The sequence below is a fragment of the Peromyscus californicus genome, unplaced genomic scaffold (genome assembly GCF_007827085.1).
Source record: "Peromyscus californicus insignis strain IS unplaced genomic scaffold, ASM782708v3 Scaffold_5__1_contigs__length_169319896, whole genome shotgun sequence".
Lineage (NCBI taxonomy): Eukaryota > Metazoa > Chordata > Mammalia > Rodentia > Cricetidae > Peromyscus > Peromyscus californicus.
In genome coordinates this window covers 94,313,106-94,331,052 of record NW_026294573.1, presented here as the reverse complement: position 1 = coordinate 94,331,052, position 17,947 = coordinate 94,313,106, and the positions used below count along the sequence as shown (strand labels likewise).

Below are 17,947 nucleotides of genomic sequence, written 5' to 3'. Positions count from 1 at the left end.
TCTATCTTTGCCTCTTGAGTTCTAGTATTAAAGGCTTGCACTGCTAGGCCTGGCTATGAATCAGTATTTTTGTTACAGTTTTGATTTCCATTTCCCTAGTGATTAGAGAGAGAGATGAACAGTTTTTGTGTGCTTGTTAATGTCTATGTATTTTTCTTGAAGAAATTTTATTCATTTTTCCTGTTTACTGAGTAATTTATTTATTGTTTTAAACTTACAGGCTTTCTTTATGTATTCTTGCTATACTTTTATTTTTAATTTTGTTTTCAGCGTGGCTGTGCCGGGTTTTGAATGCAGCCAGGATTATGTATGTGTTAGGCACATGCTCTGTGTAGCTGCACACCTAGCCTTGGAGCTCTGGATGTTAACCCATGGCCTATAGGATTTGGAAATATTTTCTCGTAGTCTGTATTTTGCCTTGTCACTCCAGGTTCTTTTCATTGTTCTGTAACTATAAATTACAATTTAAAATAGTTTTTCTTACTTGAATCATGCATAAGTGGACTCAGACTGTGCTAACTTAAATAGTTAAACATTATTGAGAAATTCAGTCTTCATTATTACAAAGGTTGATTTCTGCAGGTAGATTATTCTGATATTCTAGTTTATTACGGACAGTTGTCTGACTACTCTAAGAAACTGTAAGTTAATTTCAATCCCACTTATTTATACTCGCTTTATTTGTCCTTTGTTTTAAATTATATACTCAGTATTTTTATCTGCATGTAATTAAGCTTTTACAAATATTTATGTCTGAGAGGGGGTGGTATGTGAATGTGGGTCAGATGACAACTTTTTCAGGTCAGTTTTTAACCTTCCACCATGGACAGATTTTTATCATCAGACTTAGACTACAGATGCTTCTATCCACCAAGCCATCTTGTCAGCCTCAGCTAGGCTGTTTTGGATAAATTATAGGAAAAGAGGCAATTTTGTCATGTATAACTGATGGTAATTATCTTTCTTCAGTAGCTTTGTAACATATGCCTATTTATTCAATCATTACTGTTAAAATCTCTTTAAATTTATTCTGGCATCATTTGAGATTGGCAGTAGGCAAGTTCATTTTAATGATCTGGGTGTTGTGCTTCCTTCTAGAGTCAGCTTAGTCAATGTAACAACGCCCTAGAAAACTCGGAAGAACTACTAGAATTTGCAACAAGATCATTAGATATAAAGGAACCTGAAGAGTTCTCAAAGGTAAATAAAACGAAAAGGAAGTAAACAGACAAATAAAAAACCTTATCCTAGTATACTGTAGGAGTATTTAAAGAAGTGTTTTGTCATTTCTGATATTGAAAAGGTCTTGGGGTTTTTGCTAAATAAAATACAAGGTGTTCACTGATTTCAAAGCATGTATTTTTTAGAGTCTGTATCTTTGGGATCAGTAATTGATTATTTTAGTTCTCTTTTTCTTTAATGCTCAATTTAAATGAGCCATGTTTCTTTTTTCAGTCATATCCCTATTAGCAATTTGTTTTAAAGGTTTTTTAGTACTTGAGCCAGGTCATAATTGTCTCTAGGCCTACTTCAGAGGCTTAGTTACTGACAGATTGGTGTGGATAACTTGGACGGACAATTAGTAGATGAGTGGTGAGCTGTTAGTAAGCTGGGAAAAGCAATTCTTTTCATCACACTATTTTTAAATATCCCATATTAAAGTCTTTAAGTTGGGCTAATATAATTGGAAACAACAACAGCAAAATAGCCTTGGCTAAACCCCACAAATGATTCTTTTCATACTTCTTTGTCTTCAAGACTGTTTAAGTTGTTGTGTTCCTGTTCCTAGCATGAGATCTGGATTTGAAGGGCTTCTATTTATCAGTATTCTATGACCTGAAGTGAACAAGTAAAATGGTACAAATGTGATAGGATTTTAGAACATACTTCACCTTATTTTTTGAATATTAGAAGTTTGGTTGATAGTAAATATATGCAAGAAGTTCAGATGAGATCTGGATTGTTAGGTAAATAGCTAGGACTCTACCGACTCTGGTTTCTCCTGTCACTAGTACTTGGCTTGCAGAACAGTGCTTAGATCCTTTGTCAAAAAAATTTCTCACCCTGAATTCAAACCTTGAACTCTTCCAATGAAAAGAACTGGCCAGAACAATATCCAAGTCAGTATATAATTATCCACTTCCTTCCAACCACTTGTCAGATTAAAAGGGAAAAATGGTTTCCTACACATGAGTACCCACAGTGAAATAACAGCTGCAAGGTACTGTGAAAGGGAACAATGTCGTCTGCATTTGATCACAGATGAAAAGAAAAATAGGACTTCTTTATTTTTTGTCACTCAGGATAACTCACCCCTGGAATACCTACCGCTCAGGGTGTGTCAGTCTCCTGAGCAATGAGAAGAGCAGACAGAGAGGGAGCTCAGTTGGTGCTCTGCGGACAGAGGGTTGAGAGGGTCCTTCAGGCTGGTCAGGAATGCTGAGAACAGAGAAGGACCTTTAACAGAAGTGTGCTTTAGCTTTGAGGACAACTACAATACGTGAAGTATCTACTAAACACACAGTGAAATAGAACTTTACCTTTTATTTGTGAGTGTTGGTGTCTTACAGAAATGTAGTCTAGTGTGCAGATGTGCTGGTTATAAAAAAGGCGTGAGTGGTACTGTTTCAGGCTATTTACTTTTAAGTGAGCATGTGTGCATTTGTTTCTTTGTTTGTAGTGTATTAGTGTTTTGCTTGCATGTATGTATGCGTACCATGTATATGTATTGTGCCCTCAGAGGCTAGAAGAGGGCATCAGATCTCTGGACTAGAGTTACAGGGGGTTGTAAAACACCCTGTGGGTGCTGGGGATCGAGCCCAGGTCCTTTACAAAAGCAGCAATGCTCTTTACCACTGAGCCATCTCTTCCAGCCCTGATCATACGTTTTGAAAATAGTACATTTATGAGGAAAGATAATATATTTATAATATTATATATTATATATATATAATGTTATATATATTTATAAATATATATAACACAAGTTAAATATACACACATATATCCATTTAATGTATAGAATCAATGGATATGCAACTAGTTCATTTCCAAAGGTCTCAGAAAAAGAAAAGACAAGGTTTCCCTATGTAGACATGGCTGGCCTGGGACTTGATATGTAGACCAGGATGGCCTAAAGCTAAAGCTCACAGAGATTCACTTGCCTCTGCCTCCTTACATGGCAAGGTTAGGGTTTTTGCTTAAAGGAAAAAGAACATTTTGAGATACCTTTTTTTTTTTTAATTTTCCTTTGTATAAAAAGAAAATAAAATAATGTTAAGAAGAAATACACTTTTCCTGTCTTTGGCAGAGACAGTAGGTCCTTGAGATTCAAACATTAGGAGCGTTTTCACATCCTGGAGTCTGCTCCCTGTGGCCTATGATGTCACATGCCACAAATGAATATTTTTAGTTACACCACAGAAGGTACGGCTTACTCTTTGGGTTTACATAAGAAAAAGAAGCTCCAGGTTCATGAACATTTGAAGAAGAAAAAAATATTGATCTTAAGGCTGGAAAATACAAATGAAAAAGCCTACCAAGATATGTGGAAACAGGAGCAGCAAAGAAAGTTCTGGAAAGCCTCTGCAGTGAGCAGTGCTGCCTCTGCTGGGCAGGGGAGACTGGCGGAAGCAAACACGCCTTTCATCAGCAGAAAAAAGATGGTGAGAGAAGGTGAGACAAGGACGTCATGTGCCCACAGTCTATGCTCAGGGAGAAGCAGAGGAACTCAAAGATTTTTGAACTGGCAGGAGAAAAAGAAGACGTGGGAGAGGCTGGGCTTGCCCGATGGCCACACCAGCACCTGAGTGGAGACTCCCTTTTTGCTTTTCCATGTTGGCTGTGAAAAAGCATCAACTCTGGTGTAGTTAGCAAAGGTACTGCTATTAAAGGGGGTCTGATGTGGGCCTCGTGCCACAGGAAGCAAGGTTATTGGGGGAACTAATATCTCAGGTTACTTACAGTCCTGGAATTGAAGCATGTATAAATGTAATCTTAGTGGTTTGACAGTGGTTTCATACTGACAACCACAGACCAGCCAGGAAATCCACCATTCCTGTGATGTTTCTGAATACTGCCACGCAGCCTGACATTGATCCCAGACAGCAAAAGAACTGTTCTGTAAATTCTTAGGAAGACAGCCTAGTCTTGTTGTTTGTTTGTTTGCTTGCTTGCTTGTTTTGAAACAGGATTTATGTGTATCCCAAGCTCACCTTGAGTTTACTATATAACTGAAGATGATCTTGAACTCCTGATCCTCCTGGCTCCACCCCCTGAGTGCTGGAATTGTAGGCACACACCACCATGCTCAGTTTATGTGCTGGAGATCACACTTGGGGCCGTATGCATGCTAGGCAAGTACTTTATCAACTGAACAATATACACAGCCTCCAGATTTTTAAAGTGTAGAAACAAGAAAGTATTCAAAATGCTTGAAAAATTAACAAAATATATTAGTTTCTGTATCTTTTCATTGTAGACTAAGAAGAAGGTTAAGCAAAGCTTCATTTTTGTTTGTTTATACTTAGCTGGTAATTATGAATAATTATTTGTACTAAATCCTTTACTCTATTGCAGTTCTACTTAAGTAACTTTGGCTTAGCGTGACAGGTTCCTAAAACTGACATATTAAAAGATTGTAATTATTACTTTAAAAAGCAGAGGCTAGGTGTATTGCCTCAGGCTTGCAATCCCAGTACTTTAGAAGGTGAAGCAGGAGGATTGCTGTGAGTTTGGGCCCAGCCTGGGCTATAGTACGAACTGTGTCTCAGAAAACAAAAGTTAATTGATAAAGGGAAGGCAGAATGAGCTAGAGAGGAGAGGACAATATAACCCCAGAGAAAGCCGGGCACTCACCCAGACGTACTCTGGCTGAATGGAGTCATACAGGTGCAAGTAAACATGGTAGCAGCAGCGTGCTGGAAAATTTTAGGCTTAGGATCTTAGAGATACAGATTTATAAAATTATTACTCTTGAAATTAAAACAGAGGAACTGGGAGGTGGTAGGTCCTGCCTTTAATTTCAGCACTCAGGAGGCAGAGGCAGGCAGATATCTATGAGTTTAAGGCCAGCCTGGTGGTCTATGGAGCTAGTTCCAGAACAGCCAAGGCCACACAAAGAAACCCTGTCTTCAAACAACAACAACAAAAAAAGGAATTAAAACAGAGGCATGAAAGTATATAGGAAAGTATACTTTTTGGATGGCTTTTTTCTTTGGGAGAAGAATTTCTAGAAAAAATAATTTATTCTCTATTTAAAGATATTTCTTGAAATTGGGCCACTTTAGATAAATGGCTCTAGAATTTGAGACTTTCCTCTTATTATAGATGTAACTTCTCATCTATATTTACAGATGGCATTTAAAATAAAATGTGAACCTAAATTGTAGCCACAGAATTTTCATTGTGTATCATATGTAGATACACAGGACAGCAATTTCTCCTAGGTTATCTGGTTTCTCATTTGTTCCTTTTGTGTTGTTTTTCCCCCCACAAACAGCATGGTATGTGAAATGATGCCACAAAAGCCTTGTGTGCGTGTGTATGTGTATGTGAACAAAAATGGTACCATACTAGATACAAAACAGAATCAATAGTGGTCTTCCTCTCAATGGTTCATGTGAGGGAAACTGGGAAACAGTATTCTTCTAACCAAGTTCAAATCCATCAGGAAATAAGATAAAACAGGAAAAACAAGAGGCCAAGTACTGCTATGATACTGGAGAGTATCATTACATCAACAGCCTAACTTCCTAAGTTCAGAATCACCTTACCTACCTGGGTCTCAGATCACTGGGGGTGGGAAGAGGTGTTTCAGTGACACTGACAGAACAGATGAAGAAGAACACAACACACACTCTCTGTGGACAAGCAAACTTCCAAGAAAAGTAAGAGGTACAGGTGAGTGCCTTTAAACTCATCATCTGGGAGCAATGTTAAGTGAGGGGTCATGACACTGATCTTTCCTCTGTGTGTAAAAAAGTGTTCCGTGCAGAAGAGAATCCCTTTTCTTTCCTGTGACATCTATATGAAAATCGTTTTTAATTCCAGCTACCTGACAGTACTTTCCTAAACCAAGATAATAGTTGACTAATGTAGCACTCCTTTCAAAGGGACTGTGCCAAACTAGTCTCGTGACCTAAGGAGATTGGAGAGCCACCACCTTTGGTTGGCCGTAGTATGTGGACCTTCGAAAGGATTGTTTTTTGCTGTAAAAACGTTAGGAACCCAAATTCCTTAGTAGAGAAATAAAATGATTAATATATAAGGCCACAGAGTTGATTACTGATAATGCTGGAGCTGTAGCATGTTGTGATCTGTATTAAATCTCAGTTCTTTTGTTCAAGCCAAAGTATCTGAGGCTAGGTATAAAAAAATGACCTGTAGCAAGTAGAAACAATGTTAGAACTGAAGGAAAGAAGAAACAGAAACAATGCTTTATACATGTAATTTACATTCAACTGTACTCAGTTATTAAGTATTACTGTGTACCAGGCCGTATGCTAGCAAAACAGCCATCTTCGTCTGCTGTGATTGTTAACTATGCTGTTAGCAGAGAACAAAATCTTTTGTTGGATATATCGTATTTCATTCATATATAAAGAGGCAATGGCTTTGTGTGATTTCATTGTTCTCTGACTGTATAGTACCAGATAATGACTGTGAACCCTTCCTAAACTTGTATTTTCATTTTCTAAAAACAAAGACAGAAGATACATACACTAGGTGTGAGTTGCTAGCTTCTGTGACCCTCCTGAAAGAGAGACCCACTTGGAAGAGATGTTTCTCACATCTCCTTGTCTGAATCTCTGCTCTTAGAACTCATTCTTGGGAGCGGACTAGAACCCACAGTCTAGTTCTGGATGCCAGCAGGGAAGCTTTCGTCGACCTCAAAGACTAGCAGACTGAATAAAAGGGAAGGGTATTTTGATAAGCTTATGTTAAAAAAATACAATTATAGTTCCATGAAATTAGTTGAAATGTTAAATTTTCCTCTTTTTATGGTGATTGATGTGGGGGTCTCTATTCTGTGGTCCTAACATCACTTTATCAAGCTTACATCAACTATATAGATTTCTTGTCATTTATGTTTTGATGAATTATGAACTAATCTGTTGCAGGGTTTATATGCTAACTTTTCTTGCATGTCACTGCCATTGAACTTGCATGAAAAGCACTAACTACCTTCTTTCTCTTCTCCCTGATTGGCTCCAAGGCTGCCAGACAGATCAAGGATAGGTATGGTATAAAACCTACATTTTTTATTTAAGTGTCAATATTGAAGTCAGAAATGAAATTCAGAAACCATTTTTCTTAGAATTCTGTTGATGAAAATAACAATATGTAATAGTTACATACAAAGAAAAGAAAATGTGCTCTCTGTATATCTTAGAATAACCAGTAAACTTTTTAAGGTCACATTTTAAGTTGTGAAAATTACATATTTCTAAGAGAATTTCATTTCTGGTTTAATATTATAGTTAGCTTTAGTTTTAGAATAGTTCTTAATTAGTTTAGTATTGAATAGTGGTCTCTCTTGAATAACTTAAAGTACATCTTGCTGGGATGCAGTTTTTGCTGCTGATTTTAAATGGATCTGGTTTTTAGAGAAGCCCAGTGCTGCCAAGTGTCTGCAGGAGCTGAGGCTCTTCACTGCTGTCCTGGTTAACACCTTTGTGTTCTCTGTCCTGTTCTGGTGCCACCTCTTTCTTCTTCTAATGCCACCACCACCTTGTTTATCCTGTGGGAAAAACCCAGGAAAACTATTAAGTGCCTTGGCTTAGAAGGTGTCTCTCATTGTAGAGTGGGACTATAAAAAGGCATTTAGCACTTGCTGGAACAATGTGTGAGTGTTCAAGGAGCTGAGGTGACATTTGGAGTGTCACTGACCTGCCTGCCTAGTCACCGAGCATTGTCTGTAGTTTGTAACTTAAGGTTTTTATCTCATGATCCTGAGAGTCTCTGACAGGCACAACTCTTCAGTCTCTTCAGGTCTAGATCAGTTTATTCATCAGGTTAATTCACAGAAATACTCATGGATTGTGTGAAAACCAGTGTCCCTTGTTCATTTGGAGCAATTGTCAGCTGTGTTTCTTTTGTGGCTGATGATGGAGGAGAGGGGACAATATTTGCATAGTGTCAAAGCATTCTTAGCACAAACACTAATGTCCATTTCTGTAGATTTTCTCTTGTGAGGTGGCTAATGATGGAGCTTCTGCTAAGAGCTGGATATAGGGCAATCACTAGGGTTTGTTGCTGTTCTAAGAGATGCTTTTCACTGTTTTCTGGACTGGCCCTGGTCCAAGCATGCTTCCTGCCTCAGGTCTCAAGTAGGCAGGGCTGTAAGTCCATAGTATGTGCTCAGTGAAAAGAACTATGTGAGGAATGGGTGAGAGCAAAGTCCTTGATACGGTCGATTTGTCTGCTGAGACTAGCCAGGAACAAGCCTCCCACACCCAGGCTAGATTATTGCTCCTTACTAGCTATTACTCCATTACATCCCACTGTGATTCCTGAATTATCTGCTTTAGAAATCAATTCCTAACCAGGTTTTGTGTTGTCCAAAGAATCTTGAGAAACTTGGTCAAATCCTCCTTCATTTCAAGATTCTGTTTCTGTGCTTCCTCGGTTCCCATCTTTACTCTTGATGACCTCTGTTCAGGTTGGTTTGTCAGAGTTGAGTTTCAGTGCCAGCTTTGATGTCTTCTCTGCATGAACAGTCCCGGCTTTGCCTCTTTCTCAGTCAGCCCCTCGATGGGATCGCATCAGGATCCAGGCGTCACAGGAGTCGGAATCCGTTTCTTCCATTTTACTTAAAGCCTACACTGTTTTCTTTGTTTGGCTACCCACAGAGCATTTCTCGGTCTTGGCCTATTTTTTAAAAACATGACTAATGTGCTTATTTATTTTGTAATTATTTTCTCATGACAGTAATAACTCTGAGAGGAAAGAGTTAATTCAGCTGCTACTATCAGAAAGAATCTAAGAAATCAAAATGAATTAAAACATCAAAGCAGCATGGTTTGAGAAGGTCTTATCAATTTTAGATTTTTAGTTTGTTCTTCAAGGCTAACTTGTCTAAATATATTCAGTTTAAAAATAAATACAGTTTTATTTTTAAATATTGTACCTCTGAATTGATTCATGTAAGTTTTTTTGGTTTGGTTTGGTTTTTGTTTTTTTTGATACAGGGTTTCTCTGTGTAGGCTTGGCTTCCCTAGAACTCGCTCTGTAGACCAGGCTGGCCTTGAACTCACAGAGATCTACCTGCCTCTGCCTCCTGTGTTCTGGGATTAAAGGTGTGTGCCACCACTGTCTGACAATTCATACACATTTTTAAGTTTTCATTTTGACTAGAAATTTTTCTTATTTTTTTTCTATTGCAAATGTTATTTCTACTGCATTTTGGGGGCATTTGTTTTCTTTGTGTTTATTGTTGATTATGTCAAGTTTTTATAGATTTTGTAGATTTCAGCATTTTTCATTAAACAATTAGTTCATTGGGTATAGAAGAAACCAGTGAAGTTCAAACTCATTCACTAATTGAGCATCTACGAACTATCTCATCTTAATGTTGTTCTTTAGGACTCTTAAATGATACTCAGGGCTGTACAGAACAGCACATGTAAAGCTGAGCCTTCATTCTAACTTACCAGCATACTAGAAATCCTTTGAGATTCTTTGAGAACCAGCAGCTTAGTGCTGTGCATGTGAAGGATACAGTACACATTTGGTTTCTGAAGTATTCAGACAGTGTGAGTACCTTCCCCATGAACTGAATCACATTATTGTATTTTTTATTGATAAGCTAAATAATTGCTGCTTTTTCATTGTTATATTACAGTGATTACTTTGTTTTAAACATCAGCAAGTTTACCATCCTTCATCCCGTTGATCTCTTGGTGGCAGATCCAATTGACTAGGCCTGGTGTTCCCTTTGTTCCTGTAGCTCTATTTATATTCTCTCTCAAACTGTGTAGTAGGAAGAGAACACTGGTGAATAGTACTTCTGTATCTTTCTGTTTTTCTCCAAGAGTATTACAGGACTGACTGTGATATTTGTAGAAATTTGCTGTAACATGAAAATAATGAAATTTATGATTAAGTCACAAGTTAATTGAATAAGAGTTTCTTTTCTTTTTTGTGTGTGGAAAAAGGAATTCACTCATTTGGATAGCTGAGGAGAAGCAGATACAAATGGGCACACTTAAGTGGCTTTCCTTTTTTACATCAGCATATGAGTTTCTTTTAATGTTCAGTTTTATTAAGAACTTTCTCCGATACTTTTGATATAGTAAGATCTGATTTGGCTTGATTCTTATTTTGTATTTTACTTCACATTTATCTGAGTGTTTATTGAATACTTCTTATTTAATGACATAGAGATCTACTGGACTGCTTCTCATAGTGTCTTTCTATGTAGTTGATGTTGATAGATGAGAATGGCGTCTTGGTAGTGTGGAACTCACTGTTAATGATCTCAGTTCTCTTCTTGGTCATTCATGGTCTGTCTTTAGCAGGTTTTGCAGTACATAATGTCCGGTCCTTCTGCCTCTACCTTTGTTGAGAGCACATGGTGTAGCAGTACCTGGAAGAATGTTTGAAAGAGGCTCATTGTTTGGTGAAAATGAGTGAGGCTAGCATTAGGATGTCAGTGAGACTATATACAGAGACTCAGATGAATGGGATCTTGTAAACAGTATTTATATTTGATATTGTTTATTGTGACATCCATCTACCTATGACATTTTATAAAATTGACTGGAATTTCAGCTTTTGATTCAATTTTCAAAAGACAAAGCAAATTTCTATTTGGCCTTTGTTACAGTTTCTACAGTCACTAAGTGAAATAATTTTTATCTTAATTTTATAAATTATATAAAATGTGTTCCTTTGCATTCATTTATTTTAAAAAGTATATTTGTGTTTACCATAGAGTCACAATGGCTTCAGCCTTTCGCCTTTCTTTGAAACCAAAAGTCAGTGACAACATGACACATTTAATGGTGGATTTCTCTCAGGAAAGACAGATGCTGCAGACTTTGAAGTTTTTGCCAGGTAAATACATTATTATATGGGAGCGTTCAAATAAAAAATTTTACAAGATATTTCCATAATGAAATGTTTTTGTTAGTATTATTTTAATTCTATTTTTGTATTTTTTAATGTTAAGTAGTATTTCCATCACCAAGTAACACTTATTTGATATGTAAATTATTAGGACAATGGTGATTTGGGGAATTTTTTGTTTTTGAAATTGGTTGTTTTGTTGTTGTTGTTTTAACTTTTATTCTTGTCTCATACATTACATCCTGACCACACTTTCCATTCCCCCCATTCCCTCCCCACACCTTCCCTCTCCCCGAGATCAACTCCTCCTTTGTTTCCCTTAAAAAAAAAAAAAGACCTCTCAGGGATAGCCACTGATCATGGTCTAACAAAATACAATAAAACTGGACACAAACGCCCACTCACATCACAACTGGACATTGTGACTAGGAAATACCAATTGCACAAAACCATTTCTTCTCTGGATACAGAGTCCGAAAGACTAAGTTAATAATCATTATGCTTTAAGAGAACTCAGTGAGAGTAGCATAGGTGAAGAACTAACTTGTATGGTAGAAATCATGAGCTGTAGAGAAATACATATAAGGACAGGTGAAAGAAAGGAGTGTGGATGAGAGGAAGAAGGAACACTGGTCCATGTGTGGCTACATGGATGTTGGCTTTTCAGGATTACAGATGCTCCCTGACAACACTCAATTGTCTTGTAGTTTCCCGCATTATAATGGTGCAAAGTGATAGACTCTCAGCAGAGAGCATATTTTGAATTTGGGTCTTTTTCAGGTTGGCGATCTGCATCCCTACTCCACACTCCCTAAGGTGAACATGTGGAGTTTTCCTTTCTTTGGCAATGTTGTCTTACATATGCCATGCACGTGTTCTGAGCACTAAGCAACATCTCAAGCTCACGAGTGAACCTCTGAGTACTAAAACGTTACATCTCAGTTAATTGGTAATCAGCAGAATTTTGATGCTAGAACTTCACATTTTCAAAACTAAAATAATGTGCTATTACCCCTCTTTATAAGCACTGTCATATGTCTTACAGATTTTCATAAGCTATATTTTCATTTTCATTTAGGTTAAAATACTTAAAAATTTCTCTTGAGATACTGTCTTTGACCCATGTGTTACTTAGAAGTGTGTTGTTTAATATCTCAAAATATTTTAGTATTTTTCAGCTCTTTTTCAATTGGTTATTTCTAGATTAATTGGATTGTGGATTAAGAGCAGATACTGTATTTTCTACACTTGAAATTTGTTAAACTGTGTCTTGTGGGACAGAATGTAGTCTGTCTTGCTGTAACTCCATAGTTATTCAGATGATTCAGTATTCTTCTGGTGCTGCACACAGCAGGCCGTAGATGTTAAACGTATGCAGTTTATTGATGAAGCTGTTCAGTTCAGCAGGGTCCTGTGCTGTTTGGCCTTCTGGATCTCTCTGTTTCTTGTGAGGACTATTGAAGTCTTGAACTGCCTGGATTCATGCATGTCTCTTTGCAATCTTGTTAGTTTTGACTGATCAGACTCTTGTGTCTTTCTTGTGGAATCAGTGCTACACACCTTCTTATCCTTGAAAATTCTCTCACTCTAGTGTCCAAAACTAATGTAGCTGGACTGATTTTCCTTTCACTCATGCCAGTCATGTATATCTTCCTAATCTAGAACTGATGTTATATTTAAGGTGGGTTTTCTATATACAACATATCAAATGGCTCTTTGATGATCATTCTCATAATCTGTGTTTTTTAACTGCTGCATGTAGATCTGTGTATTTCTCTCTACAATCAAGCAAACAGACACACATTGTGTTTTCTCTAACTGAATTCACTTCTCACACTGCTTGAAGGTAGCACCAGATCCACAGCTGTAACTGGAATATTCCTGTGTCCACCCGGCTCCTGTAACCGCTCAGGCCCAATTAAACACACAGAGACTTACATTACTTATAAACTGTATGGCCGTGGCAGGCCTCTTGCTATCTGTTCTTATATCTTAACCTATTTATTAATCTATAAGTTGCCACGTGCCTTGTGGCTCACCGGTATCTTACTTCATGCTTCTCCTCGTGGCGGCTGGCAGCGTCTCCTCCTCGGCCTTCTTCCACCCTGCATTCTCCTCTCTCCTTGTCCCACCTACACTCTTTTCAGCCTGGCTACTGGCCAATCAGCATTTTATTTATCAATCATAGCATTATATATTCACAGCATACAGGACATCCCACAGCACACAGCTTCCAAGTTTAGTCCCCAAAATTTCTACTTTAGGTGCAGTTGTAAATCTGAGGCCTTCAGAACCTCTTAGCTGATAAGAGAATTGAGATTTGTGGTGAGAAAGGGAGAATCAGTCTTCTCCAAAGGGTGAGCCCCATAATTGGTTATCCAGTATCAAGTGGCCAGCCCCTAAATCATATGCATTCAAGTAACACTAAAATGACTGAGCAGATTGTATATGTGTGTGTATAAGTGTAACAGTAAGAAGGAGGCCATGATTTTGAGGGTGAGCAAGGGAAGGTGGGGTACATGGGAGGGATTAGAGGGAGAAAAGGGAAGAGGGAAATGATATGATTATATTTTAATTAAAAAATAAAAATGTTAATAAAATTAAAATTGAGATTCCCACAACCACCTCCTCAGGTTTCATTGACTTGCTACAGTGGCTCACAAAACTCAGAGAAGCACTGTGCTTACATTTACCAGTTTATTACAAAGACTGTTTTAAAGAGTAAAAATAAATAGCTCAATGAAGAGATACTAGGATGAAGTCTGCAAGGAGGCTAGGTGCAGGAGGTTCTTTCCATGTGGGATTTTGCATGGATGAGTTCTTAATCAGCTTTCTCCTTACTGTAACATATTCAGCTTCCCAGAAGTTCTCTGAACCTAGTCACTTTGGCCTTTATGGAGACGTCATTGCATACATAAGATCACCAGTGGAGTTGGTGAGGGGTGTCCACAAGAGCCTCCCTCTTTAGACTCTTTAGCATTGGGACCAGAAAGAAATTATAACGTATTCTCTGAGTTTCTGCAGCTTGCTTTGATAAAGTGTTTATGAATCAGTAATCATGAATGAAAACCAGTATGTATGTATCATAATATCACACAATATTTTATGTAAATGACATGGTAACCACACTCCCTAAAAATCCTAGCAATGGTAGACAAAGAAATAGGAAATGAAACCCATTCAAAGAATTTTTAAATGGAAAAGGGAAGAGAAGGAGAAGAAACAAAAGAACTGCAAGACAAATAGAGAACAGTTGACCAAGTGGCAATCAGTAAATCCTTCCCCATCAGTAATTAAATGTAGGGCTGGAGGAATGGGTCAGCAGTAAAGAGTACTGAGTATTTCTCAGAGCACTGGATTGGATTTCATGTATCCATGTAATAGCTCATTCCAGCCCAGAGAATCTAGTGCCCCCTTCTGATCTCTGCAGGCATGCACATGGTGTATGTACATGTACACTGGCAAAACACTCATATACATAAAATAAATCTTAAAAATCATTAAATGTAAAAGAATTAAAGTCTTAAATGAAACAGAGTGCTCAAATGGATTAAGATTATATGCTGTTTGTCAGAACCTCACTGTAGAGTCCTGGATGCAAATAACGTGAGTGAAGAGATAAATGTTAGTTCTGTAGATCACTGTTAGACAACTTAAATAATCCTTTTCCTCCCAAGTATCACTACTTCAATTTCTTTCCCCTTTAACCCCAGTGTTTAGTACTTTATTTTGTTTCACAAGATAGAAGAATCTTCCTGCTGATACACTTTTAGTGAAATGTCAGCTGACCTGAGATGTAGGTTATAGGGTGTCATGGTTATCTATGGTCTGTTCTCTTGACAATGGGTAGTCTACATCATTTGCAGCAATAAAGACTAACAACTGTTATATATCATAGGACGAAACCTGTAAGATACATTAAGGAAGTTGATGATAGTGATGTGATAAATTTGTCTTATTAAGATGTATTATAAGAATCGTTCACATAATTATTTACACAGAAAACTTGAATTTTGGGGTGATCTCATATTCATTAGAACTTGACCATCCTCTCCTCCTTTCAACTTAGTATTATTTTACTGAGGTGCTTACTTTGGTAGTTCTCAGTTGCTTTGTATTTTAACTTCTATATGTACCTCTGTTGCCTTTTTGTGAACATGTGTATGTATGTATGTATGTATGTATGTATATATGTATGTATGTATGCATGTTAGTGTGTGTACAGGGGCAGGTATGTGGGCAGGTGTACATATCAGAATCCAACTTTAGATGTTATTCTTCAAGCACTGACCACTATGTTATTTAAGATAGGGTCTCTCACTAGTGTAGTAATACTTTTTCGTCAGACATTTTTGGACTATCATCCTGCAAATAATGTCACGGAGACTTATTATTAATTATGAAAGCTTGCCTTTAGTGTAGGCTTGCTCCCAACTAGCTCTTATAACTTAATTAACCTTCTTTTATTAGTCTTCATTTTGCCACATGGCTCGGTTACCTCTTTTCTGTACAATATATCCAACTTGTTTGGTGTATCACATGTATCAAAATGCCTCTTTTCTTCCCAGCATTCTGTCTGTCTCCAGAAGTCCCACCTAATCTCTCCTGCCTAGCTATTGGGCATTTAGCTGTTTATTAATGTAGGCAGAGGCATGTCTTTATAGTGTAAATAAGTACTCCACAACACCCTAGCCTGGGACTTATTGATTCGAACAGACCAGTTGGTCACTGAGCTCCAAGGATTCACTTGTTTCTACTTCCCAAGTGCACAAGTGCACTGGTACAGTGCCTGGCTTTTGTACATCAGTTCTGGCCATCAAACTCAGTTCTTTGTGGTGACTTTACTGACTGAAGTGCACTGGTACAGTGCCTGGCTTTTGTACATCAGTTCTGGCCATCAAACTCAGTTCTTTGTGGTGACTTTACTGACTGAAGTGCACTGGTACAGTGCCTGGCTTTTGTACATCAGTTCTGGCCATCAAACTCAGTTCTTTGTGGTGACTTTACTGACTGAAGTGCACTGGTACAGTGCCTGGCTTTTGTACATCAGTTCTGGCCATCAAACTCAGTTCTTTGTGGTGACTTTACTGACTGAGCTATCTTCCTACTGTAATGATAAAAATTAGTAAAAAAATTTGTTTTTATAATAGTTTTAGATTTATAGAAAATTAGGCAAATAGTAAAGTTAGCATTTTGAAATCTATTTCTTCCTCCACATTTTCCCCTATTATTATCATGAATAAGGTACATTTGAAACAAGTGATGGACAATGCTGATGGTTTTTTTGTGCGTGGGTTTTTTGGGTTTTTTTGGCTGTTGTTGTTATTTTTAAGTTAGGGTCTCATTATGTAGCTCTGGCTGTCATGGAACTATGTAGGCAAGGCTGGCCTCTACCTAACAGAGATCTGACTGCCTTTGCCTCCTGAGTGCTGGTACTAAAGGTGTGCCCAGCTTGACGGTTTCTTCTTAACTGATGTCTGTAGTTTGCATTGGGGTTCTCTGCTGGTACTGCACCGTTCTCTGGGCTTTGACAGGAGCCATTTGTTGTTCCTTTGCCAAGCAGAGTTTCCATAGGGAATTGCTGCAAGCCGCAAAAATATATAAAGTGGGACTTCAGCTGATTATGACAGGCTAATACCTGGAAGAAGCCAAGGGCCTTCCAGAGGTCAAGCTGAGGCTCAAGGAGTCTTGGTGATACTGGCTTTTGATTATTAGCCGTTTCCTACTACGAATTTCTCGTGTGCTATTGTAGCTTTTCCATCATTCTTTGGGCACAATTTCTCTTCTACTAAAGGAATATTTAGATAACCTTCTGAGCAGTAACATAGCCAGGATTCCTAATTTCAGGCCTTCCTGTAATTATTGTCATTAGCAGCATCTGGCCAGGACTATCCCCGGATGGATGAAAGTATCTTATCAGAGATACCTCTGTATTCTCTAAGAACAGACTTAAGCATCCAGACTATCTGATTGAGAAGGCCTGGTGGATGTGCTAAGTAAGCTTAACTTTCTCCTTTCCACAGTCTTATCTCTAGTTTTAGATCCACCCTTAACAATTAACTCAGAACTAAAGGGTTCCAACTGACAGGTACATCTAGCTGTGATGGAAGTTGCCTAGCCAAGTTGCCTAGCAACCAAGCCCACTTGCCAGAAACAGCAGGAGCAGGGATAGCCTGGAGAGATAAGGGCCAAAGGGATAAAAGGGCAGTTTTATTTTCAAAGAAGGACTAGACAGAGAAGAGAAAAGAGAATGGAAGAACTAAATGGGTAAGAACTGGAGAGGACCGAACGGAGATGGGAAAGAACTTAGGTTGAAGTGCTAGAAGAGAGTACTAGGGGAACAAGATGGAAGATGAGAAGAGTCAGTTGGGGAAGAAAGAGATGGGGAAGAAAGAGATGGGAGAGAGGCTGAGATGGGAAAGAACTAGATGGATGAGAAAGACCTAGATGGGGCAGAACTAAGATGAGAGAATTAAGATATAACTTAGAGGACAGCAGATAAATGTAGAGAGAAATCAGGCAAGAAAGGAGTAAGGCATGAGAATAGAACAGAAGCTGAGGAGATAGAATTTTATCCCAGAGGAATAAAGTAGATGGACTAAGATCTCAGTGTACTTAGATTCTTTTCCTGAAAATAATTTGTGCCGTTCGTAGCTTCTCTTCTGAGCCCCTGGGAAGAAGATTATTAAGGCTGGTTCTTATTAATATTTGAGAGGAAATAAGTTCACTGTTGTTAAATTCTCTTTTGCTCTATTCCCTTATCCCTCATATTCCACAGTGATTGTATGGCCTCTTGACACTTCCAATATTTGTTTGGGTTAGGTTTTTTTCCCCTTTGGTCTTTTCATTTGCAAAGAAAATTTTGTTCTTGTTTAGT

General features: G+C 38.0%; 1 protein-coding gene across 3 annotated transcripts in view; it reads left to right on the top strand.

Moving 5' to 3' along the window:
* Nucleotides 1-17,947, top strand: part of Fsd1l (fibronectin type III and SPRY domain containing 1 like) — a 105,745-nt gene that overhangs the window by 20,627 nt on the left and 67,171 nt on the right. For all 3 annotated transcript variants that reach the window (XM_052715229.1, XM_052715228.1, XM_052715227.1), the window contains exons 4-6: nt 1,099-1,200; nt 7,217-7,239; nt 10,937-11,058. In XM_052715229.1, the coding sequence (XP_052571189.1) occupies nt 1,099-1,200; nt 7,217-7,239; nt 10,937-11,058 (247 nt within the window). The remainder of the gene's footprint in view (nt 1-1,098; nt 1,201-7,216; nt 7,240-10,936; nt 11,059-17,947) is intronic.